This window comes from Coturnix japonica, chromosome 1 (genome assembly GCF_054131305.1).
Source record: "Coturnix japonica strain WE chromosome 1, WE-NBRP24, whole genome shotgun sequence".
Taxonomy (NCBI): domain Eukaryota; kingdom Metazoa; phylum Chordata; class Aves; order Galliformes; family Phasianidae; genus Coturnix; species Coturnix japonica.
In genome coordinates this window covers 2,334,476-2,359,472 of record NC_140663.1, presented here as the reverse complement: position 1 = coordinate 2,359,472, position 24,997 = coordinate 2,334,476, and the positions used below count along the sequence as shown (strand labels likewise).

Below are 24,997 nucleotides of genomic sequence, written 5' to 3'. Positions count from 1 at the left end.
GTGCTGGAATGGGCTGCTCAGAGAGGTTGTGGATGCTCCATCCCTGGAGATCTTTGGAGCTGATGACAACTCAGCAGGCCCTGCAACCGCTCCAAGCCTCCAGTGGAGGCGGCAGTTGCTCCAACTGTCATGACGGAGCCTGAAGCTGCTTCAGTCCTGGTGACAGGCCCTGCCGTTGTGACGGGCCCTGTGGTTGAGACAGGCCCTCTGGTTGCTGCAGCCCCTGTGACAGGCCCTGCAGCTGCTCCAGTCCCTGTGAGAGGACTTGTGCTTCGTCCTGAGAGCCCATCTGTGCCACTGTCAGACACCCGTGGAAACAAGGTGAGTCAACAGCTGAAAAAGTCGCAGAGTTTAGAAAGGAAATCAACTTTTAAGAAGAGATGAGAACGAAGCCGAGCCATCACAAGATGTGTGTGGGAAATAGTTCAGGGAGAGGTGGGGGCCTGCAGTCTCCTCACAAATTGGAGGGTGGCAGGGAGTGTTCAGTAGTGAACAAGAACATAGGGACATGGTTTTGTGGGCAATATTGGTGACAGGTGGTCATTTGGACTAGTTGGTTTAAGAGGTCTTCTCCAACCCTCCTTAAAGATTCGTGGTCACTTATACTGTGATTCTAAGAACGGAATGTGAATGAGGCAGAACTCTCAGAGCTGACAATAACTGTTCAACTGCTGTCCACGAGTGAGCTGAGAGATTTTTGAAAAGACTTCAGCCATCATAAGGGCGAGCACTGTGCCCCATGGCTGCTCTGTTTATGGGAGAATGGAGCCCTTGGTCCATTCGTGTACAGTGAAGGCAGGTATGTGGGATCCCCTTGAAGGGAAGAGGACAATGACAAAGCCAGCGGAGAAGGGACGTCTGCTTTAATGCTACGGAAGTGATTCTTTCTCTGCCATGAAGTAAAAGTATCCACTTGGAGAAGTTCAGGAAAGTGGAAAGGTGGAGAGTATCTGAGGGAAGTAGCTGTGCTTGAACGTGATGCCTAATTCTGAACAAAGAAAGGAGAGATATATAAAGATTGGATGTTGGGAAGAACATCTTTATTCAGAGGGCAGTGATGTACGGGAACAGGTTGCCCAGAGAAGCTGTGGAGCTACAATTCTCTTGCTTGGGAGATGAAGGCCCACACCCACATCCCCTACCACCAGTGTGGTGAGGTGACCATGATGCCACAGAGGGTGGCAGGGAGAAGCCACTCTGACCCCTGAGGCTGGGAATCAGGCCAACTTTTGTGCCAAACGTGTAAGGACTTTCTCAAGTTAAAATTAAGATCAGCATTCCTTATTTTGGGAACTACTGTGGGCTCAGGGAACTGGGATCTACGTGGAGGAGATTGTCATTTCCAAAGGAACAAACTTAGAAAAATGTGTGTAGTAAATTAAGAAACATAGAAATGTTGTAAAAACATACAAGCAGTCCACTAGAACAGCCACAGCAGTACCTGCTGTACTGTCTTTTGCCAAACCCTTTAAACCTTTCCTTTCACCTACAGTTTACAGGGCAAACTGCCTTACAGAGCAAACAGAAGAGCTCAATGTGCTCTGCCTGCACACGTTCTACTAACCCCCTGTCTTTTCAGGTGGTCACGGATCCTCTGCCAGGCGGGATCTTCATCTCACCCAACACAGAATTCCTGATGGAGTTTAGATGTGAGCTTAAAGGGAACTGTAGGCCAGTTTACCTCCGCTGACTGCAAAACACTTGTAGCTTTGATGCATGTAGATAAATGTTTCTTCTGAGCTGGACAAACCCACAGACAAACGCTCCTCATTCCACCAATGTGATGCCAGCCTGCATTTCATCTCTGGCTCAACTCATCACTGCGGTTTGGACTTCAGGGGCTTACTTCATTGTTTCTCAAAGCCTTGGAATTGCTCAACTACAGTGGAACTTCCCTACAGTTGTCTAGTAAAAGCATCTGTACACTCAAACACTCAGCTTAATTAAAAAAATTAAACCCTAACTTAAAAATAAAGGAATAAAGAGGAATGACAAGAGTTTGGGAAATGGGAGCAGTCAGGTTTTCTCTCTGGAGAGACAATAAAGAGAGAAAAAATGTCACTGCAGTAAGAAAGGTACCAAAGGAAGAGAGAGTTCAATGATGAACTCAGTTATAGCCACGAAAGCTCAAGCCCCGCTAGAAGGAATATGCTTGGGCAGCTCACAGTTCATGAACATCAAGTTTTGGGGTTCTCTTTCTGTTGCTTCAACTAAGTTTCTTATTGACTCACATATTGAGTTTCAAGGACATTTACTTTTTTGTCAGCGGTTTACATGCTGGTTTGCTCCGATTCTGTGTCTAGCAGACTGGGGGGACCCACAGACCCACGCTCCAGGAAAGGGAAAGAAGAGGGAAAGTGTAGAGCAATGACTACAAAATAAATGGCTGCTGAGATCCAGAAGGGGAGGGAAACTGTTTTGTGGATGGTATTTATCTTTCCCCCTGAGTGGAAAACGGAAACACAAATAACACAAAATCTTCTGGGGTATGTAGTATGTAGCTCTTCCTCTTTTTGGAGAACCAGGCACCCGGAACCATCCACATTCCATGCAACTGGAGCATTAGCAGTTTAACAGTGCACTGTGGGATGTTATGATGTGGAATACGATAACCAAAAACCATCAAACCCTGACACTTTGTAGACAAGGCATAATGCGTATCAATAACACTTTCCCTGCTGCCTACAATACAGAAGAAGAACGGAGGCATGTGCACGTTAGTCTGAACCCTTATTATTTTTTGGCTCCGAGCTTAGTCACTGAGGCAATTCATGCGGTAAGACCCTGACTTCTCTAGGAGATGAGGTGGCTGTTGCCGTGTGGCAGTCGGCATCACAGTATTAGATTTGAAAGCATTTCTTTGGAGCTGTTTGCCTTTGGAAGAGAATGCGCAGGGCTGTTTTCTGGCAGAAGATCTGGCCTGTGCCCGAAGAACTCCAGCTTGCTAAGGGAGACTGGGGGATGATACCAGTGTATTATGTGAGGGCAAGATACACGCTGGTGCCTCCGTGCTCCCTCTTATCGGCTGCCAAGGCCAAGAAGATGGAAACAAAAGGAGTTCCTGCTGAGATCCAAAAGCCAGAAGTTGTCATTCCAAAAGGAGCTGACTCGACCTCTTTGGAAATACCAATTTATAAGTTTGTACTGCCATTGGAAAGGGTCATTGTCGTCTTGGTCATCGACCGAACAACAATATCTGATAACCCATAACAAATGAAGATCAACGACTGAACTACAGACAACACTGGATGTGTGGTGCTGACCACCTCTGTCTTGCTTCCTACAAAGGCTTCTTGCTTTTATTTCCTATCTTTTCTGACACCTGTCTTCCTATCCCCATTCCCCTAATCGACTAGGATTTGTAACAAAATGGTCAGGCTAACATTTGACCAGTTGTGCCTTCATCTCTCCATCGGGTACACATATATTAAAAGATCCTCCTCTCTCTCCTATAAATTGGAGCGAGACAGTATTATACAAACAGTGATGATATGACACTAAGGTGGTGCCAACAATACAGCAGCAGTTTGTTACCAAAGCATCACAGAATGCTTGGGTTGGAAGGGTCCTGACAAGCTGAACTAATTGCAACCCACTGCCGTGGTCAGAGATTCCACTACAGAAGGTTAGAATAGAGCTCCATCCAGCATGGCCTTGAAAACCAACAAAGATGGGGCATCCACAGCTGCTCTGGGCAGCCTGTGCCAGTGTCTCCCCAATCTCAGGGTAAAGAACCAGCTCTAAGATTTAGTCTAAACTACTTCTCCACATTAAAACTAGATTAAACCATGTCCTATCCCTGTCAGACAATGCAAAAAGTCACTCACCACACACACTAGACATCAATATGCTGTTATCTAGCAATCTTTACTAGACCATGAAGAAACATAAACTAGACTAACAGATTCCGATCAGAAGAGCTAGCGTGAGACCAAAGGGACAGCAGCACTTCAGCATCTGCCACGAGGAGCAGTACCAGCAGGTTGAGGGAGGCCATGCTTCCTCTCTGCTGCAAGGCAGCACCGGGTCCTCAATCTGTGCTGCCTGGAAGGGCTGCCACCCTCTTGCCTGAGGGCCTGCGCCCACACCCACTGTGAGGCGGTGACCGTGATGTCACAGTGGGTGTCAGGGAGTGGCCATTGTGACATGATGCTGGGAGCAAAGCTAAGGCTGCCGGGCTCAGCCTGAGCATCAGTGCGGTTTGGTGAGGCGTAGAGAGAGCAGTGACTCTTGCAGTACTCGCTGTTAGCGCACATTATGTCCAATAGGAAGAGGAAGGCCTCCAGCTCGGAGGAGCCAGGTGAGAACACAGCATCCCTGAGCAAATGTACCGGGCAAAAGGGTTGCTGGGTATCTGTCTGTGGCTGAAAGGCTAAGAAGGGACAGGCAGGGACTCCCCAACAGCTGCAAGGCACGACCCCTCAGCTTCATGGCAGGTGGGCCCAGCTTGGGCTGTGTCTGCCCACTAACAGTGTTGGGCCTGCCATGGCCCCTTCTCCTCCACCGCCTTCAGCCAGCACAGCAGGCACAGAGCAGGACTCTGGGGACAGCCCTCAGGGACACCTGGCTGTGCAAGCTGCTCACCGTTACTCACATTTGCTCTCTCCTCTGCAGTGTGCATGCTGTGTGGCCGGGCAGATGTTGACCCGAACATCTGCGGGCACATGATTCATCACAGTGGGATTCACGTCCATCGGTTGTGCTTGGTGAGTTCTCCCATGGGCTCCTTCCTGATCACTGCTAGGGGTGCTCCTTTCCTTCCTATCCTAAGGAGACCTTGTTCTTTTCCCTCCTACAGGCACTTGCCAGCACCGTTAATGAAGCAAGAGGGACACCGTCGGGAAGTGAGGGCCGCTTCCCTCTTGCTGCCATCACACGTGCAGCCAAAGAGGCAACCAGGAAGGTGAGGACTCGTACAGAGCAGGCCGATTTCTGCCAGGAGAGGCTGACACCAGCTTAGTCTGGAGCCAAAGAAAGCCATCGCAGCCTTTCACTGCCTCCTGGACAAAGTTAGGGGATGAGTCCTGTCCACCAGGCATCTTTGTAGAACATGACCCAGCAGTGTCCACGTCCTGGGCCCTGCCCAGAGATGTGCGGCCAGCCACAGAAGCCCAGAGCGTTCTGCTGACAGGGTTGTTCTGCTCATTCCAGCAATGCTGTGTTTGTGGAGAGAGGGGTGCTACCATCGCATGCACAGAGAGAGGCTGTGAGCGCAGCTTCCACCTGCCCTGTGCCCAGGATGGGGAATGCATCACCCAGTTCTTTGGGCAACGCAGGTAAGTGCTGTCAGCAGCAGCCAAGACAGAGAGGAACCTGCAGTTACACCTCCCGGCAGCCTGAGCCAGGGCCTGGAGCTCCTTCCTGCTACTTTGCCCTTCTTGCAGCACGTCTCACGCTGCCCATCGCTTCCATCTTCCCCCAGGTCCTTCTGTTCGGAGCACCGTCCTCGCCAGGAAGCTCAGGAAGCTCCACCTGAAGGCACCAACTGCATCATGTGCATGGAGCCTGTGGGGGACACTGTGTCCTACCACACCATGGTGTGTCCAGCGTGCAGACACACCTGGTTCCACCGGGGTTGCATCCAGGTAGGAGCCCTCCCCTCACCCTGCAGGCACACTTGGTGCTCAGCAGCACCAGGCACTGCTCACACTCACACTGCTTCTGCTTCTTCTGCAGCAACTGGCCTGGAGTGCTGGTTCTTACTGTTTCCAGTGCCCTGGCTGTCGGAGTTTACATAATTTCTTTGTAGAAATGGCCCTGCTGGGGATCTGCATCCCAAACAGGTTGGTGCCCTTCTGCCCACTTATTCTGACATAAAGGCTGTTGCGCTGGGCCTGCCCAGGGGCTGTCTTGGCAGGCCTGGGCCTTGGCTGGATCATGAGCGTGTCTCCCACCTTCATGGAGAGGCTGGGAACGGAGTTGGGGCGAACGACATGGGAAGACCTTGGATCTTATGCTGGAGACACTGGGGCCTCATCACTTCCCCTCCCTTCTCTTGTAGATTGCCAGAATGGGAGCAGAATGATGCATATGCATCACTTCAACAGAGGCACAGCCGCTGCGATGCCAGCGAGTGCCTTTACCCTGGAGGCAGAGAGCAGGCAGAGAGAACAGGGTGAGTTACCGCAGCAGATCTCTGGGGCTCTGCGGGAGTTCTCAGCCTGACCACAGGCTGGGGTAGCAAGGACTGAGCACCAGAGATGTGCTGTGCTGGACACTCCCTGCCTTGGCTTACTTGCTACTCACAGCCACAACCCCTTTGCTTCCCCAGACCCTGGCAGCTGATCCTGTGCTGCTCCTGTGCTGCTGAGGGCACCCACCGTCATTGCTCCCATTTGAGTAACACAACAGCCACGTGGGAGTGCAACAGCTGTGCTGGCCTGGGAACTGGTAAGAGGCAATCAACCGTACCGTAGCCAGGCAAGGCCTGGCAGCAAGTGCTCAGGGCAGCTTTGCTTGAGACTGTCTGCCCAAAGAGGTCTGGCAGATCTCACGGCGGAGCTTCAGCTTCATCCTCATAACCTTCCTGCCTCCTCTTACAGCTTCCAGTTCTGACACTGAGAACGACAGTCCCAGCGCTGCCGCTCAGAGTGCTCCGGAGCCATTCATCATCTTCGTGGAGCCTGAGAATATCGGCACGATGCCTTCCAGCCAGGCAGCACTGGGGACATCACAGATTTCCCAGCTGCCTGAGCACAACAGCCTGCCTGAGACCGAGCAGGAGACAAGCAGCCCACGTCCATCTGAGGATGGGGCTACCTCGGAGCAGCTGCGTGGACGTCGTGGGCGCAGACCAAGAGCAGCCCAGAGGTCTCAAAGTGGTTCGCGCAGATCCACCAGGCGGAGGGCATCCAGAACCTGCAGGGCGTCTCCATCAGCTGCACGCAGAAGACGTCCCAGGCAGCGAGGAAGAAGCGGCACACGAAGCCGCTCCCCGCTGCAAAGTCGGGCCTCGCAATCCCGGAGCCAGCCAAGAAGACGCCATGCCAGCAGGCGAACGCCAGCCTCAAGGGAGCGGAGCAGCACCCGCAGATCAACAAGATCTGCAAGATCAAGATCCAGCAGGTCTTCCAGAGCGCCTGGACGCAGGGGACGGTCCAGGCGTTGAGGGTGAGCCCGCATGAAAGTCCTCCACATCAGAGACATTGGGCCCACAATTCCCACAGCTGGCAACAAAGAAACAGCAGAAGCTGGGCCCAACAGTGGATTCCTTCCGGACAATGAAGCTGCTCCCAGGAACAACATGAAAGTCCCCACAGACAGCCACCGAGTCCGCGTAGGAGCAGCCGACTGCTTTACATACAGTGGCCTGGGTCAAAAACAACTACCACATTCATCTGGATCAACCCCCCTGCTGTGTGCAGGGTCAACAACTACTACACCACACTGCCCAGAGATACATCCAGCCTGGATTTCCATGCCTCCAGGGCTGGTGCACATACAGCATCCTTCAGCAACATGCTCCAGACTGTGTCACTAACAATTCTGAGAAAAAATTTCCCCTAATATCCAGCCCCAAACTCCCTACTCTTAGTTTAAAAACATCCCTCTTTGTCCTAATACTATTCACCCTCGCATACTGTTATACCCTTATAATGTTCCCCCTCCTTACTCTGGTCCCAAAATTCCATCACAATAAAGATCAGAGTTCCCACCCAAAAACATTTGTTGGCTTCATCCTTCCCTGCTCTTGCTGAGATGGGCAGAGGTAGGGACCTTGACAAGAGGTTTTTCTCCTCCCAACTACCATCCCAGACCTCACTTCTCCTGGCCTAGCCCAGGCTGAGCTGGGTTCAGGCCACATCCCCGGTGGGGCACACAACCCACATTCCTCAAGAGCCCAGGCCGCACTGGCAAGGACAGCCCATTTCTGGGCTTGTTTCCAGCCTTGGCATGTCACTGTGTTCAGGTCTGGGGCTGCTTCCAGATGTGTCAGAGCTTGGGCTCTCCTCCTGAATGTGGGCAGGCTGTGTAGTGGTCAGACGGGTCAATGCAACTATGTTTCTAAGCTGGGGTAGGGAAGATTTAGTCAGGGTGGAGGCCAGGAGGAAGTTCTTTGCAGACAGTGCTGAGGTGCTGGAATGGGCTGCTCAGAGAGGTTGTGGATGCTCCATCCCTGGAGATCTTTGGAGCTGATGACAACTCAGCAGGCCCTGCAACCGCTCCAAGCCTCCAGTGGAGGCGGCAGTTGCTCCAACTGTCATGACGGAGCCTGAAGCTGCTTCAGTCCTGGTGACAGGCCCTGCCGTTGTGACGGGCCCTGTGGTTGAGACAGGCCCTCTGGTTGCTGCAGCCCCTGTGACAGGCCCTGCAGCTGCTCCAGTCCCTGTGAGAGGACTTGTGCTTCGTCCTGAGAGCCCATCTGTGCCACTGTCAGACACCCGTGGAAACAAGGTGAGTCAACAGCTGAAAAAGTCGCAGAGTTTAGAAAGGAAATCAACTTTTAAGAAGAGATGAGAACGAAGCCGAGCCATCACAAGATGTGTGTGGGAAATAGTTCAGGGAGAGGTGGGGGCCTGCAGTCTCCTCACAAATTGGAGGGTGTCAGGGAGTGTTCAGTAGTGAACAAGAACATAGGGACATGGTTTTATGGGCAATATTGGTGACAGGTGGTCATTTGGACTAGTTGGTTTAAGAGGTCTTCTCCAACCCTCCTTAAAGATTCGTGGTCACTTATACTGTGATTCTAAGAACGGAATGTGAATGAGGCAGAACTCTCAGAGCTGACAATAACTGTTCAACTGCTGTCCACGAGTGAGCTGAGAGATTTTTGAAAAGACTTCAGCCATCATCAGGGCGAGCACTGTGCCCCATGGCTGCTCTGTTTATGGGAGAATGGAGCCCTTGGTCCATTCGTGTACAGTGAAGGCAGGTATGTGGGATCCCCTTGAAGGGAAGAGGACAATGACAAAGCCAGCGGAGAAGGGACGTCTGCTTTAATGCTACGGAAGTGATTCTTTCTCTGCCATGAAGTAAAAGTATCCACTTGGAGAAGTTCAGGAAAGTGGAAAGGTGGAGAGTATCTGAGGGAAGTAGCTGTGCTTGAACGTGATGCCTAATTCTGAACAAAGAAAGGAGAGATATATAAAGATTGGATGTTGGGAAGAACATCTTTATTCAGAGGGCAGTGATGTACGGGAACAGGTTGCCCAGAGAAGCTGTGGAGCTACAATTCTCTTGCTTGTGAGATGAAGGCCCACACCCACATCCCCTACCACCAGTGTGGTGAGGTGACCATGATGCCACAGAGGGTGGCAGGGAGAAGCCACTCTGACCCCTGAGGCTGGGAATCAGGCCAACTTTTGTGCCAAACGTGTAAGGACTTTCTCAAGTTAAAATTAAGATCAGCATTCCTTATTTTGGGAACTACTGTGGGCTCAGGGAACTGGGATCTACGTGGAGGAGATTGTCATTTCCAAAGGAACAAACTTAGAAAAATGTGTGTAGTAAATTAAGAAACATAGAAATGTTGTAAAAACATACAAGCAGTCCACTAGAACAGCCACAGCAGTACCTGCTGTACTGTCTTTTGCCAAACCCTTTAAACCTTTCCTTTCACCTACAGTTTACAGGGCAAACTGCCTTACAGAGCAAACAGAAGAGCTCAATGTGCTCTGCCTGCACACGTTCTACTAACCCCCTGTCTTTTCAGGTGGTCACGGATCCTCTGCCAGGCGGGATCTTCATCTCACCCAACACAGAATTCCTGATGGAGTTTAGATGTGAACTTAAAGGGAACTGTAGGCCAGTTTACCTCCGCTGACTGCAAAACACTTGTAGCTTTGATGCATGTAGATAAATGTTTCTTCTGAGCTGGACAAACCCACAGACAAACGCTCCTCATTCCACCAATGTGATGCCAGCCTGCATTTCATCTCTGGCTCAACTCATCACTGCGGTTTGGACTTCAGGGGCTTACTTCATTGTTTCTCAAAGCCTTGGAATTGCTCAACTACAGTGGAACTTCCCTACAGTTGTCTAGTAAAAGCATCTGTACACTCAAACACTCAGCTTAATTAAAAAAATTAAACCCTAACTTAAAAATAAAGGAATAAAGAGGAATGACAAGAGTTTGGGAAATGGGAGCAGTCAGGTTTTCTCTCTGGAGAAAGAATAAAGAGAGAAAAAATGTCACTGCAGTAAGAAAGGTACCAAAGGAAGAGAGAGTTCAATGATGAACTCAGTTTTAGCCACGAAAGCTCAAGCCCCGCTAGAAGGAATATGCTTGGGCAGCTCACAGTTCATGAACATCAAGTTTTGGGGTTCTCTTTCTGTTGCTTCAACTAAGTTTCTTATTGACTCACATATTGAGTTTCGAGGACATTTACTTTTTTGTCAGCGGTTTACATGCTGGTTTGCTCCGATTCTGTGTCTAGCAGACTGGGGGGACCCACAGACCCACGCTCCAGGAAAGGGAAAGAAGAGGGAAAGTGTAGAGCAATGACTACAAAATAAATGGCTGCTGAGATCCAGAAGGGGAGGGAAACTGTTTTGTGGATGGTATTTATCTTTTCCCCCTGAGTCGAAAACGGAAACACAAATAACACAAAATCTTCTGGGGTATGTAGTATGTAGCTCTTCCTCTTTTTGGAGAACCAGGCACCCGGAACCATCCACATTCCATGCAACTGGAGCATTAGCAGTTTAACAGTGCACTGTGGGATGTTATGATGTGGAATACGATAACCAAAAACCATCAAACCCTGACACTTTGTAGACAAGGCATAATGCGTATCAATAACACTTTCCCTGCTGCCTACAATACAGAAGAAGAACGGAGGCATGTGCACGTTAGTCTGAACCCTTATTATTTTTTGGCTCCGAGCTTAGTCACTGAGGCAATTCATGCGGTAAGACCCTGACTTCTCTAGGAGATGAGGTGGCTGTTGCCGTGTGGCAGTCGGCATCACAGTATTACATTTGAAAGCATTTCTTTGGAGCTGTTTGCCTTTGGAAGAGAATGCGCAGGGCTGTTTTCTGGCAGAAGATCTGGCCTGTGCCCGAAGAACTCCAGCTTGCTAAGGGAGACTGGGGGATGATACCAGTGTATTATGTGAGGGCAAGATACACGCTGGTGCCTCCGTGCTCCCTCTTATCGGCTGCCAAGGCCAAGAAGATGGAAACAAAAGGAGTTCCTGCTGAGATCCAAAAGCCAGAAGTTGTCATTCCAAAAAGAGCTGACTCGACCTCTTTGGAAATACCAATTTATAAGTTTGTACTGCCATTGGAAAGGGTCATTGTCGTCTTGGTCATCGACCGAACAACAATATCTGATAACCCATAACAAATGAAGATCAACGACTGAACTACAGACAACACTGGATGCGTGGTGCTGACCACCTCTGTCTTGCTTCCTACAAAGGCTTCTTGCTTTTATTTCCTATCTTTTCTGACACCTGTCTTCCTATCCCCATTCCCCTAATCGACTAGGATTTGTAACAAAATGGTCAGGCTAACATTTGACCAGTTGTGCCTTCATCTCTCCATTGGGTACACATATATTAAAAGATCCTCCTCTCTCTCCTATAAATTGGAGCGAGACAGTATTATACAAACAGTGATGATATGACACTAAGGTGGTGCCAACAATACAGCAGCAGTTTGTTACCAAAGCATCACAGAATGCTTGGGTTGGAAGGGTCCTGACAAGCTGAACTAATTGCAACCCACTGCCGTGGTCAGAGATTCCACTACAGAAGGTTAGAATAGAGCTCCATCCAGCATGGCCTTGAAAACCACCAAAGATGGGGCATCCACAGCTGCTCTGGGCAGCCTGTGCCAGTGTCTCCCCAATCTCAGGGTAAAGAACCAGCTCTAAGATTTAGTCTAAACTACTTCTCCACATTAAAACTAGATTAAACCATGTCCTATCCCTGTCAGACAATGCAAAAAGTCACTCACCACACACACTAGACATCAATATGCTGTTATCTAGCAATCTTTACTAGACCATGAAGAAACATAAACTAGACTAACAGATTCCGATCAGAAGAGCTAGCGTGAGACCAAAGGGACAGCAGCACTTCAGCATCTGCCACGAGGAGCAGTGCCAGCAGGTTGAGGGAGGCCATGCTTCCTCTCTGCTGCAAGGCAGCACCGGGTCCTCAATCTGTGCTGCCTGGAAGGGCTGCCACCCTCTTGCTTGAGGGCCTGTGCCCACACCCACTGTGAGGCAGTGACTGTGATGTCACAGTGGGTGTCAGGGAGTGGCCATTGTGACATGATGCTGGGAGCAAAGCTAAGGCTGCCGGGCTCAGCCTGAGCATCAGTGCGGTTTGGTGAGGCGTAGAGAGAGCAGTGACTCTTGCAGTACTCGCTGTTAGTGCACATCATGTCCAATAGGAAGAGGAAAGCCTCCAGCTCGGAGGAGCCAGGTGAGAACACAGCATCCCTGAGCAAATGTACCGGGCAAAAGGGTTGCTGGGTATCTGTCTGTGGCTGAAAGGCTAAGAAGGGACAGGCAGGGACTCCCCAACAGCTGCAAGGCACGACCCCTCAGCTTCATGGCAGGTGGGCCCAGCTTGGGCTGTGTCTGCCCACTAACAGTGTTGGGCCTGCCATGGCCCCTTCTCCTCCACCGCCTTCAGCCAGCACAGCAGGCACAGAGCAGGACTCTGGGGACAGCCCTCAGGGACACCTGGCTGTGCAAGCTGCTCACCGTTACTCACATTTGCTCTCTCCTCTGCAGTGTGCATGCTGTGTGGCCGGGCAGATGTTGACCCGAACATCTGCGGGCACATGATTCATCACAGTGGGATTCACGTCCATCGGTTGTGCTTGGTGAGTTCTCCCATGGGCTCCTTCCTGATCACTGCTAGGGGTGCTCCTTTCCTTCCTATCCTAAGGAGACCTTGTTCTTTTCCCTCCTACAGGCACTTGCCAGCACCGTTAATGAAGCAAGAGGGACACCGTCGGGAAGTGAGGGCCGCTTCCCTCTTGCTGCCATCACACGTGCAGCCAAAGAGGCAACCAGGAAGGTGAGGACTTGTACAGAGCAGGCCGATTTCTGCCAGGAGAGGCTGACACCAGCTTAGTCTGGAGCCAAAGAAAGCCATCGCAGCCTTTCACTGCCTCCTGGACAAAGTTAGGGGATGAGTCCTGTCCACCAGGCATCTTTGTAGAACATGACCCAGACGTGTCCACGTCCTGGGCCCTGCCCAGAGATGTGCGGCCAGCCACAGAAGCCCAGAGCGTTCTGCTGACAGGGTTGTTCTGCTCATTCCAGCAATGCTGTGTTTGTGGAGAGAGGGGTGCTACCATCGCATGCACAGAGAGAGGCTGTGAGCGCAGCTTCCACCTGCCCTGTGCCCAGGATGGGGAATGCATCACCCAGTTCTTTGGGCAACGCAGGTAAGTGCTGTCAGCAGCAGCCAAGACAGAGAGGAACCTGCAGTTACACCTCCCGGCAGCCTGAGCCAGGGCCTGGAGCTCCTTCCTGCTACTTTGCCCTTCTTGCAGCACGTCTCACGCTGCCCATCGCTTCCATCTTCCCCCAGGTCCTTCTGTTCGGAGCACCGTCCTCGCCAGGAAGCTCAGGAAGCTCCACCTGAAGGCACCAACTGCATCATGTGCATGGAGCCTGTGGGGGACACTGTGTCCTACCACACCATGGTGTGTCCAGCGTGCAGACACACCTGGTTCCACCGGGGTTGCATCCAGGTAGGAGCCCTCCCCTCACCCTGCAGGCACACTTGGTGCTCAGCAGCACCAGGCACTGCTCACACTCACACTGCTTCTGCTTCTTCTGCAGCAACTGGCCTGGAGTGCTGGTTCTTACTGTTTCCAGTGCCCTGGCTGTCGGAGTTTACATAATTTCTTTGTAGAAATGGCCCTGCTGGGGATCTGCATCCCAAACAGGTTGGTGCCCTTCTGCCCACTTATTCTGACATAAAGGCTGTTGCGCTGGGCCTGCCCAGGGGCTGTCTTGGCAGGCCCGGGCCTTGGCTGGATCATGAGCGTGTCTCCCACCTTCATGGAGAGGCTGGGAACGGAGTTGGGGCGAACGACATGGGAAGACCTTGGATCTTATGCTGGAGACACTGGGGCCTCATCACTTCCCCTCCCTTCTCTTGTAGATTGCCAGAATGGGAGCAGAATGATGCATACGCATCACTTCAACAGAGGCACAGCCGCTGCGATGCCAGCGAGTGCCTTTACCCTGGAGGCAGAGAGCAGGCAGAGAGAACAGGGTGAGTTATCGCAGCAGATCTCTGGGGCTCTGCGGGGGTTCTCAGCCTGACCACAGTCTGGGGTAGCAAGGACTGAGCACCAGAGATGTGCTGTGCTGGACACTCCCTGCCTTGGCTTACTTGCTACTCACAGCCACAACCCCTTTGCTTCCCCAGACCCTGGCAGCTGATCCTGTGCTGCTCCTGTGCTGCTGAGGGCACCCACCGTCGTTGCTCCCATTTGAGTAACACAACAGCCAGGTGGGAGTGCAACAGCTGTGCTGGCCTGGGAACTGGTAAGAGGCAATCAACCGTACCGTAGCCAGGCAAGGCCTGGCAGCAAGTGCTCAGGGCAGCTTTGCTTGAGACTGTCTGCCCCAAGAGGTCTGGCAGATCTCACGGCAGAGCTTCAGCTTCATCCTCATAACCTTCCTGCCTCCTCTTACAGCTTCCAGTTCTGACACTGAGAACGACAGTCCCAGCGCTGCCGCTCAGAGTGCTCCGGAGCCATTCATCATCTTCGTGGAGCCTGAGAATATCGGCACGATGCCTTCCAGCCAGGCAGCACTGGGGACATCACAGATTTCCCAGCTGCCTGAGCACAACAGCCTGCCTGAGACCGAGCAGGAGACAAGCAGCCCACGTCCATCTGAGGATGGGGCTACCTCGGAGCAGCTGCGTGGACGTCGTGGGCGCAGACCAAGAGCAGCCCAGAGGTCTCAGAGTGGTTCGCGCAGATCCACCAGGCGGAGGGCATCCAGAACCTGCAGGGCGTCTCCATCAGCTGCACGCAGAAGACGTCCCAGGCAGCGAGGAAGAAGCGGCACACGAAGCCGCTCCCCGCTGCAAAGTCGGGCCTCGCAATCCCGGAGCCAGCCAAGAAGACGCCATGCCAGCAGGCGAACGCCAGCCTCAAGGGAGCGGAGCAGCACCCGCAGATCAACAAGATCTGCAAGATCAAGATCCAGCAGGTCTTCCAGAGCGCCTGGACGCAGGGGACGGTCCAGGCGTTGAGGGTGAGCCCGCATGAAAGTCCTCCACATCAGAGACATTGGGCCCACAATTCCAACAGCTCTCAACAAAGAAGCAGCAGGAGCTGGGCCCAACATTGGAGGTCTTCCTGTGAATGAAGCTGCTCCCAGGAACAACATCAAAGTACCCACAGACAGCCACCGAGTCAGAGTAGGAGCAGCCGACTCTCCGTAGGAGCAGCTTTTCATACAATGGCCTGGGTGAAAAAGGACTACCATGTTCATCTGTATCAACCCCCCTGCTGTGTGCAGGGTCAACAACTACTACACCACACTGCCCAGAGATACATCCAGCCTGGATTTCCATGCCTCCAGGGCTGGTGCACATACAACATCCTTCAGCAACATGCTCCAGACTGTGTCACTAACAATTCTGAGAAAAAATTTCCCCTAATATCCAGCCCCAAACTCCCTACTCTTAGTTTAAAAACATCCCTCTTTGTCCTAATACTATTCACCCTCGCATACTGTTATACCCTTATAATGTTCCCCCTCCTTACTCTGGTCCCAAAATTCCATCACAATAAAGATCAGAGTTCCCACCCAAAAACATTTGTTGGCTTCATCCTTCCCTGCTCTTGCTGAGATGGGCAGAGGTAGGGACCTTGACAAGAGGTTTTCTCCTCCCCACTGCCTTCCCATACCTCTCTTCCCCTGGCCTAGGCCAGGCTGAGCTGGGTTCAGGCCACATCCCCGGTGGGGCACACAACCCACATTCCTCAAGAGCCCAGGCCGCACTGGCAAGGACAGCCCATTTCTGGGCTTGTTTCCAGCCTTGGCATGTCACTGTGTTCAGGTCTGGGGCTGCTTCCAGATGTGTCAGAGCTTGGGCTCTCCTCCTGAATGTGGGCAGGCTGTGTAGTGGTCAGACGGGTCAATGCAACTATGTTTCTAAGCTGGGGTAGGGAAGATTTAGTCAGGGTGGAGGCCAGGAGGAAGTTCTTTGCAGACAGTGCTGAGGTGCTGGAATGGGCTGCTCAGAGAGGTTGTGGATGCTCCATCCCTGGAGATCTTTGGAGCTGATGACAACTCAGCAGGCCCTGCAACCGCTCCAAGCCTCCAGTGGAGGCGGCAGTTGCTCCAACTGTCATGACGGAGCCTGAAGCTGCTTCAGTCCTGGTGACAGGCCCTGCCGTTGTGACGGGCCCTGTGGTTGAGACAGGCCCTCTGGTTGCTGCAGCCCCTGTGACAGGCCCTGCAGCTGCTCCAGTCCCTGTGAGAGGACTTGTGCTTCGTCCTGAGAGCCCATCTGTGCCACTGTCAGACACCCGTGGAAACAAGGTGAGTCAACAGCTGAAAAAGTCGCAGAGTTTAGAAAGGAAATCAACTTTTAAGAAGAGATGAGAACGAAGCCGAGCCATCACAAGATGTGTGTGGGAAATAGTTCAGGGAGAGGCGGGGGCCTGCAGTCTCCTCACAAATTGGAGGGTGTCAGGGAGTGTTCAGTAGTGAACAAGAACATAGGGACATGGTTTTGTGGGCAATATTGGTGACAGGTGGTCATTTGGACTAGTTGGTTTAAGAGGTCTTCTCCAACCCTCCTTAAAGATTCGTGGTCACTTATACTGTGATTCTAAGAACGGAATGTGAATGAGGCAGAACTCTCAGAGCTGACAATAACTGTTCAACTGCTGTCCACGAGTGAGCTGAGAGATTTTTGAAAAGACTTCAGCCATCATCAGGGCGAGCACTGTGCCCCATGGCTGCTCTGTTTATGGGAGAATGGAGCCCTTGGTCCATTCGTGTACAGTGAAGGCAGGTATGTGGGATCCCCTTGAAGGGAAGAGGACAATGACAAAGCCAGCGGAGAAGGGACGTCTGCTTTAATGCTACGGAAGTGATTCTTTCTCTGCCATGAAGTAAAAGTATCCACTTGGAGAAGTTCAGGAAAGTGGAAAGGTGGAGAGTATCTGAGGGAAGTAGCTGTGCTTGAACGTGATGCCTAATTCTGAACAAAGAAAGGAGAGATATATAAAGATTGGATGTTGGGAAGAACATCTTTATTCAGAGGGCAGTGATGTACGGGAACAGGTTGCCCAGAGAAGCTGTGGAGCTACAATTCTCTTGCTTGTGAGATGAAGGCCCACACCCACATCCCCTACCACCAGTGTGGTGAGGTGACCATGATGCCACAGAGGGTGGCAGGGAGAAGCCACTCTGACCCCTGAGGCTGGGAATCAGGCCAACTTTTGTGCCAAACGTGTAAGGACTTTCTCAAGTTAAAATTAAGATCAGCATTCCTTATTTTGGGAACTACTGTGGGCTCAGGGAACTGGGATCTACGTGGAGGAGATTGTCATTTCCAAAGGAACAAACTTAGAAAAATGTGTGTAGTAAATTAAGAAACATAGAAATGTTGTAAAAACATACAAGCAGTCCACTAGAACAGCCACAGCAGTACCTGCTGTACTGTCTTTTGCCAAACCCTTTAAACCTTTCCTTTCACCTACAGTTTACAGGGCAAACTGCCTTACAGAGCAAACAGAAGAGCTCAATGTGCTCTGCCTGCACACGTTCTACTAACCCCCTGTCTTTTCAGGTGGTCACGGATCCTCTGCCAGGCGGGATCTTCATCTCACCCAACACAGAATTCCTGATGGAGTTTAGATGTGAGCTTAAAGGGAACTGTAGGCCAGTTTACCTCCGCTGACTGCAAAACACTTGTAGCTTTGATGCATGTAGATAAATGTTTCTTCTGAGCTGGACAAACCCACAGACAAACGCTCCTCATTCCACCAATGTGATGCCAGCCTGCATTTCATCTCTGGCTCAACTCATCACTGCGGTTTGGACTTCAGGGGCTTACTTCATTGTTTCTCAAAGCCTTGGAATTGCTCAACTACAGTGGAACTTCCCTACAGTTGTCTAGTAAAAGCATCTGTACACTCAAACACTCAGCTTAATTAAAAAAATTAAACCCTAACTTAAAAATAAAGGAATAAAGAGGAATGACAAGAGTTTGGGAAATGGGAGCAGTCAGGTTTTCTCTCTGGAGAAAGAATAAAGAGAGAAAAAATGTCACTGCAGTAAGAAAGGTACCAAAGGAAGAGAGAGTTCAATGATGAACTCAGTTATAGCCACGAAAGCTCAAGCCCCACTAGAAGGAATATGCTTGGGCAGCTCACAGTTCATGAACATCAAGTTTTGGGGTTCTCTTTCTGTTGCTTCAACTAAGTTTCTTATTGACTCACATATTGAGTTTCGAGGACATTTACTTTTTTGTCAGCGGTTTACATGCTGGTTTGCTCCGATTCTGTGTCTAGCAGACTGGGGGGACCCACAGACCCACGCTCCAGGAAAGGGAAAGAAGAGGGAAAGTGTAGAGCAATGACTACAAAATAAATGGCTGCTGAGATCCAGAAGGGGAGGGAAACTGTTTTGTGGATGGTATTTATCTTTTCCCCCTGAGTCGAAAACGGAAACACAAATAACACAAAATCTTCTGGGGTATGTAGTATGTAGCTCTTCCTCTTTTTGGAGAACCAGGCACCTGGAACCATCCACATTCCATGCAACTGGAGCATTAGCAGTTTAACAGTGCACTGTGGGATGTTATGATGTGGAATACGATAACCAAAAACCATCAAACCCTGACACTTTGTAGACAAGGCATAATGCGTATCAATAACACTTTCCCTGCTGCCTACAATACAGAAGAAGAACGGAGGCATGTGCACGTTAGTCTGAACCCTTATTATTTTTTGGCTCCGAGCTTAGTCACTGAGGCAATTCATGTGGTAAGACCCTGACTTCTCTAGGAGATGAGGTGGCTGTTGCCGTGTGGCAGTCGGCATCACAGTATTACATTTGAAAGCATTTCTTTGGAGCTGTTTGCCTTTGGAAGAGAATGCGCAGGGCTGTTTTCTGGCAGAAGATCTGGCCTGTGCCCGAAGAACTCCAGCTTGCTAAGGGAGACTGGGGGATGATACCAGTGTATTATGTGAGGGCAAGATACACGCTGGTGCCTCCGTGCTCCCTCTTATCGGCTGCCAAGGCCAAGAAGATGGAAACAAAAGGAGTTCCTGCTGAGATCCAAAAGCCAGAAGTTGTCATTCCAAAAGGAGCTGACTCGACCTCTTTGGAAATACCAATTTATAAGTTTGTACTGCCATTGGAAAGGGTCATTGTCGTCTTGGTCATCGACCGAACAACAATATCTGATAACCCATAACAAATGAAGATCAACGACTGAACTACAGACAACACTGGATGCGTGGTGCTGACCACCTCTGTCTTGCTTCCTACAAAGGCTTCTTGCTTTTATTTCCTATCTTTTCTGACACCTGTCTTCCTATCCCCATTCCCCTAATCGACTAGGATTTGTAACAAAATGGTCAGGCTAACATTTGACCAGTTGTGCCTTCATCTCTCCATCGGGTACACATATATTAAAAGATCCTCCTCTCTCTCCTATAAATTGGAGCGAGACAGTATTATACAAACAGTGATGATATGACACTAAGGTGGTGCCAACAATACAGCAGCAGTTTGTTACCAAAGCATCACAGAATGCTTGGGTTGGAAGGGTCCTGACAAGCTGAACTAATTGCAACCCACTGCCGTGGTCAGAGATTCCACTACAGAAGGTTAGAATAGAGCTCCATCCAGCATGGCCTTGAAAACCAACAAAGATGGGGCATCCACAGCTGCTCTGGGCAGCCTGTGCCAGTGTCTCCCCAATCTCAGGGTAAAGAACCAGCTCTAAGATTTAGTCTAAACTACTTCTCCACATTAAAACTAGATTAAACCATGTCCTATCCCTGTCAGACAATGCAAAAAGTCACTCACCACAAACACTAGACACCAAATATGCTGTTAACTTCCAATCTTTACTAGACCATGAAGAAACATAAACTAGACTAACAGATTCCGATCAGAAGAGCTAGCGTGAGACCAAAGGGACAGCAGCACTTCAGCATCTGCCACGAGGAGCAGTGCCAGCAGGTTGAGGGAGGCCATGCTTCCTCTCTGCTGCAAGGCAGCACCGGGTCCTCAATCTGTGCTGCCTGGAAGGGCTGCCACCCTCTTGCTTGAGGGCCTGTGCCCACACCCACTGTGAGGCAGTGACCGTGATGTCACAGTGGGTGTCAGGGAGTGGCCATTGTGACATGATGCTGGGAGCAAAGCTAAGGCTGCCGGGCTCAGCCTGAGCATCAGTGCGGTTTGGTGAGGCGTAGAGAGAGCAGTGACTCTTGCAGTACTCGCTGTTAGCGCACATTATGTCCAATAGGAAGAGGAAGGCCTCCAGCTCGGAGGAGCCAGGTGAGAACACAGCATCCCTGAGCAAATGTACCGGGCAAAAGGGTTGCTGGGTATCTGTCTGTGGCTGAAAGGCTAAGAAGGGACAGGCAGGGACTCCCCAACAGCTGCAAGGCACGACCCCTCAGCTTCATGGCAGGTGGGCCCAGCTTGGGCTGTGTCTGCCCACTAACAGTGTTGGGCCTGCCATGGCCCCTTCTCCTCCACCGCCTTCAGCCAGCACAGCAGGCACAGAGCAGGACTCTGGGGACAGCCCTCAGGGACACCTGGCTGTGCAAGCTGCTCACCATTACTCACATTTGCTCTCTCCTCTGCAGTGTGCATGCTGTGTGGCCGGGCAGATGTTGACCCGAACATCTGCGGGCACATGATTCATCACAGTGGGATTCACGTCCATCGGTTGTGCTTGGTGAGTTCTCCCATGGGCTCCTTCCTGATCACTGCTAGGGGTGCTCCTTTCCTTCCTATCCTAAGGAGACCTTGTTCTTTTCCCTCCTACAGGCACTTGCCAGCACCATTAATGAAGCAAGAGGGACACCGTCGGGAAGTGAGGGCCGCTTCCCTCTTGCTGCCATCACACGTGCAGCCAAAGAGGCAACCAGGAAGGTGAGGACTCGTACAGAGCAGGCCAATTTCTGCCAGGAGAGGCTGACACCAGCTTAGTCTGGAGCCAAAGAAAGCCATCGCAGCCTTTCCAACTGCCTCCTGGACAAAGTTAGGGGATGAGTCCTGTCCACCAGGCATCTTTGTAGAACATGACCCAGCAGTGTCCACGTCCTGGGCCCTGCCCAGAGATGTGCGGCCAGCCACAGAAGCCCAGAGCGTTCTGCTGACAGGGTTGTTCTGCTCATTCCAGCAATGCTGTGTTTGTGGAGAGAGGGGTGCTACCATCGCATGCGCAGAGAGAGGCTGTGAGCGCAGCTTCCACCTGCCCTGTGCCCAGGATGGGGAATGCATCACCCAGTTCTTTGGGCAACGCAGGTAAGTGCTGTCAGCAGCAGCCAAGACAGAGAGGAACCTGCAGTTACACCTCCCGGCAGCCTGAGCCAGGGCCTGGAGCTCCTTCCTGCTACTTTGCCCTTCTTGCAGCACGTCTCACGCTGCCCATCGCTTCCATCTTCCCCCAGGTCCTTCTGTTCGGAGCACCGTCCTCGCCAGGAAGCTCAGGAAGCTCCACCTGAAGGCACCAACTGCATCATGTGCATGGAGCCTGTGGGGGACACTGTGTCCTACCACACCATGGTGTGTCCAGCGTGCAGACACACCTGGTTCCACCGGGGTTGCATCCAGGTAGGAGCCCTCCCCTCACCCTGCAGGCACACTTGGTGCTCAGCAGCACCAGGCACTGCTCACACTCACACTGCTTCTGCTTCTTCTGCAGCAACTGGCCTGGAGTGCTGGTTCTTACTGTTTCCAGTGCCCTGGCTGTCGGAGTTTAGAAAATTTCTTTGTAGAAATGGCCCTGCTGGGGATCTGCATCCCAAACAGGTTGGTGCCCTTCTGCCCACTTATTCTGACATAAAGGCTGTTGTGTTGGGCCTGCCCAGGGGCTGTCTTGGCAGGCCCGGGCCTTGGCTGGATCATGAGCGTGTCTCCCACCTTCATGGAGAGGCTGGGAACGGAGTTGGGGCGAACGACATGGGAAGACCTTGGATCTTATGCTGGAGACACTGGGGCCTCATCACTTCCCCTCCCTTCTCTTGTAGATTGCCAGAATGGGAGCAGAATGATGCATACGCATCACTTCAACAGAGGCACAGCCGCTGCGATGCCAGCGAGTGCCTTTACCCTGGAGGCAGAGAGCAGGCAGAGAGAACAGGGTGAGTTATCGCAGCAGATCTCTGGGGCTCTGCGGGGGTTCTCAGCCTGACCACAGTCTGGGGTAGCAAGGACTGAGCACCAGAGATGTGCTGTGCTGGACACTCCCTGCCTTGGCTTACTTGCTACTCACAGCCACAACCCCTTTGCTTCCCCAGACCCTGGCAGCTGATCCTGTGCTGCTCCTGTGCTGCTGAGGGCACCCACCGTCGTTGCTCCCATTTGAGTAACACAACAGCCAGGTGGGAGTGCAACAGCTGTGCTGGCCTGGGAACTGGTAAGAGGCAATCAACCGTACCGTAGCCAGGCAAGGCCTGGCAGCAAGTGCTCAGGGCAGCTTTGCTTGAGACTGTCTGCCCCAAGAGGTCTGGCAGATCTCACGGCAGAGCTTCAGCTTCATCCTCATAACCTTCCTGCCTCCTCTTACAGCTTCCAGTTCTGACACTGAGAACGACAGTCCCAGCGCTGCCGCTCAGAGTGCTCCGGAGCCATTCATCATCTTCGTGGAGCCTGAGAATATCGGCACGATGCCTTCCAGCCAGGCAGCACTGGGGACATCACAGATTTCCCAGCTGCCTGAGCACAACAGCCTGCCTGAGACCGAGCAGGAGACAAGCAGCCCACGTCCATCTGAGGATGGGGCTACCTCGGATCAGCTGCGTGGACGTCGTGGGCGCAGACCAAGAGCAGCCCAGAGGTCTCAGAGTGGTTCGCGCAGATCCACCAGGCGGAGGGCATCCAGAACCTGCAGGGCGTCTCCATCAGCTGCACGCAGAAGACGTCCCAGGCAGCGAGGAAGAAGCGGCACACGAAGCCGCTCCCCGCTGCAAAGTCGGGCCTCGCAATCCCGGAGCCAGCCAAGAAGACGCCATGCCAGCAGGCGAACGCCAGCCTCAAGGGAGCGGAGCAGCACCCGCAGATCAACAAGATCTGCAAGATCAAGATCCAGCAGGTCTTCCAGAGCGCCTGGACGCAGGGGACGGTCCAGGCGTTGAGGGTGAGCCCGCATGAAAGTCCTCCACATCAGAGACATTGGGCCCACAATTCCAACAGCTCTCAACAAAGAAGCAGCAGGAGCTGGGCCCAACATTGGAGGTCTTCCTGTGAATGAAGCTGCTCCCAGGAACAACATCAAAGTACCCACAGACAGCCACCGAGTCAGAGTAGGAGCAGCCGACTCTCCGTAGGAGCAGCTTTTCATACAATGGCCTGGGTGAAAAAGGACTACCATGTTCATCTGTATCAACCCCCCTGCTGTGTGCAGGGTCAACAACTACTACACCACACTGCCCAGAGATACATCCAGCCTGGATTTCCATGCCTCCAGGGCTGGTGCACATACAACATCCTTCAGCAACATGCTCCAGACTGTGTCACTAACAATTCTGAGAAAAAATTCCCCCTAATATCCAGCCCCAAACTCCCTGCTCTTAGTTTAAAAACATCCCTCTTTGTTCTAATACTATTCACCCTCGCATACTGTTATACCCTTATAATGTTCCCCCTCCTTACTCTGGTCCCAAAATTCCATCACAATAAAGATCAGAGTTCCCACCCAAAAACATTTGTTGGCTTCATCCTTCCCTGCTCTTGCTGAGATGGGCAGAGGTAGGGACCTTGACAAGAGGTTTTCTCCTCCCCACTGCCTTCCCATACCTCTCTTCCCCTGGCCTAGGCCAGGCTGAGCTGGGTTCAGGCCACATCCCCGGTGGGGCACACAACCCACATTCCTCAAGAGCCCAGGCCGCACTGGCAAGGACAGCCCATTTCTGGGCTTGTTTCCAGCCTTGGCATGTCACTGTGTTCAGGTCTGGGGCTGCTTCCAGATGTGTCAGAGCTTGGGCTCTCCTCCTGAATGTGGGCAGGCTGTGTAGTGGTCAGACGGGTCAATGCAACTATGTTTCTAAGCTGGGGTAGGGAAGATTTAGTCAGGGTGGAGGCCAGGAGGAAGTTCTTTGCAGACAGTGCTGAGGTGCTGGAATGGGCTGCTCAGAGAGGTTGTGGATGCTCCATCCCTGGAGATCTTTGGAGCTGATGACAACTCAGCAGGCCCTGCAACCGCTCCAAGCCTCCAGCGGAGGCGGCAGTTGCTCCAGCTGTCATGACGGAGCCTGCAGTTGCTTCAGTCCTGGTGACAGGCCCTGCCGTTGTGACGGGCCCTGTGGTTGAGACAGGCCCTCTGGTTGCTGCAGCCCCTGTGACAGGCCCTGCAGCTGCTCCAGTCCCTGTGAGAGGACTTGTGCTTCGTCCTGAGAGCCCATCTGTGCCACTGTCAGACACCCGTGGAAACAAGGTGAGTCAACAGCTGAAAAAGTCGCAGAGTTTAGAAAGGAAATCAACTTTTAAGAAGAGATGAGAACGAAGCCGAGCCATCACAAGATGTGTGTGGGAAATAGTTCAGGGAGAGGCGGGGGCCTGCAGTCTCCTCACAAATTGGAGGGTGGCAGGGAGTGTTCAGCAGTGAACAAGAACATAGGGACATGGTTTTGTGGGCAATATTGGTGACAGGTGGTCATTTGGACTAGTTGGTTTAAGAGGTCTTCTCCAACCCTCCTTAAAGATTCGTGGTCACTTATACTGTGATTCTAAGAACGGAATGTGAATGAGGCAGAACTCTCAGAGCTGACAATAACTGTTCAACTGCTGTCCACGAGTGAGCTGAGAGATTTTTGAAAAGACTTCAGCCATCATCAGGGCGAGCACTGTGCCCCATGGCTGCTC

The 24,997-nt window shown here is 51.9% G+C and overlaps 5 protein-coding genes across 5 annotated transcripts; all 5 read left to right on the top strand.

Moving 5' to 3' along the window:
- The first annotated feature begins 3,270 nt into the window (after nucleotides 1-3,270).
- Nucleotides 3,271-5,280, top strand: LOC146762240 (E3 ubiquitin-protein ligase PHF7-like). The gene is made up of 3 exons (XM_085536729.1): nucleotides 3,271-4,706; nucleotides 4,799-4,903; nucleotides 5,152-5,280. The coding sequence occupies exons 1-3, from the start codon at nucleotides 4,620-4,622 to the stop codon at nucleotides 5,278-5,280; spliced, it is 321 nt and encodes a 106-aa protein (XP_085392855.1). The 5' UTR covers nucleotides 3,271-4,619.
- Nucleotides 5,281-6,200: 920 nt separating this feature from the next.
- LOC146762239 (uncharacterized) lies at nucleotides 6,201-7,662 on the top strand. Its single transcript, XM_085536728.1, has 2 exons — nucleotides 6,201-6,390; nucleotides 6,477-7,662. Exons 1-2 carry the CDS (start codon nucleotides 6,201-6,203, stop codon nucleotides 7,106-7,108), a joined length of 822 nt encoding a protein of 273 aa, XP_085392854.1. The 3' UTR covers nucleotides 7,109-7,662.
- Nucleotides 7,663-12,362: 4,700 nt separating this feature from the next.
- LOC146762238 (E3 ubiquitin-protein ligase PHF7-like) lies at nucleotides 12,363-15,863 on the top strand. The gene is made up of 8 exons (XM_085545892.1): nucleotides 12,363-12,780; nucleotides 12,873-12,977; nucleotides 13,226-13,350; nucleotides 13,497-13,659; nucleotides 13,751-13,857; nucleotides 14,076-14,189; nucleotides 14,346-14,464; nucleotides 14,617-15,863. The coding sequence occupies exons 1-8, from the start codon at nucleotides 12,694-12,696 to the stop codon at nucleotides 15,180-15,182; spliced, it is 1,386 nt and encodes a 461-aa protein (XP_085402018.1). The 5' UTR covers nucleotides 12,363-12,693; the 3' UTR covers nucleotides 15,183-15,863.
- A 4,167-nt stretch (nucleotides 15,864-20,030) lies between these two features.
- On the top strand, nucleotides 20,031-21,980 carry LOC146762237 (E3 ubiquitin-protein ligase PHF7-like). Its single transcript, XM_085536727.1, has 6 exons — nucleotides 20,031-20,461; nucleotides 20,776-20,928; nucleotides 21,018-21,064; nucleotides 21,315-21,439; nucleotides 21,586-21,748; nucleotides 21,840-21,980. Exons 1-6 carry the CDS (start codon nucleotides 20,419-20,421, stop codon nucleotides 21,978-21,980), a joined length of 672 nt encoding a protein of 223 aa, XP_085392853.1. The 5' UTR covers nucleotides 20,031-20,418.
- Nucleotides 21,981-22,040: 60 nt separating this feature from the next.
- Nucleotides 22,041-23,952, top strand: LOC146762236 (uncharacterized). The gene is made up of 4 exons (XM_085536726.1): nucleotides 22,041-22,081; nucleotides 22,165-22,278; nucleotides 22,435-22,553; nucleotides 22,706-23,952. Exons 1-4 carry the CDS (start codon nucleotides 22,041-22,043, stop codon nucleotides 23,269-23,271), a joined length of 840 nt encoding a protein of 279 aa, XP_085392852.1. The 3' UTR covers nucleotides 23,272-23,952.
- The last annotated feature ends 1,045 nt before the right edge of the window (nucleotides 23,953-24,997 follow it).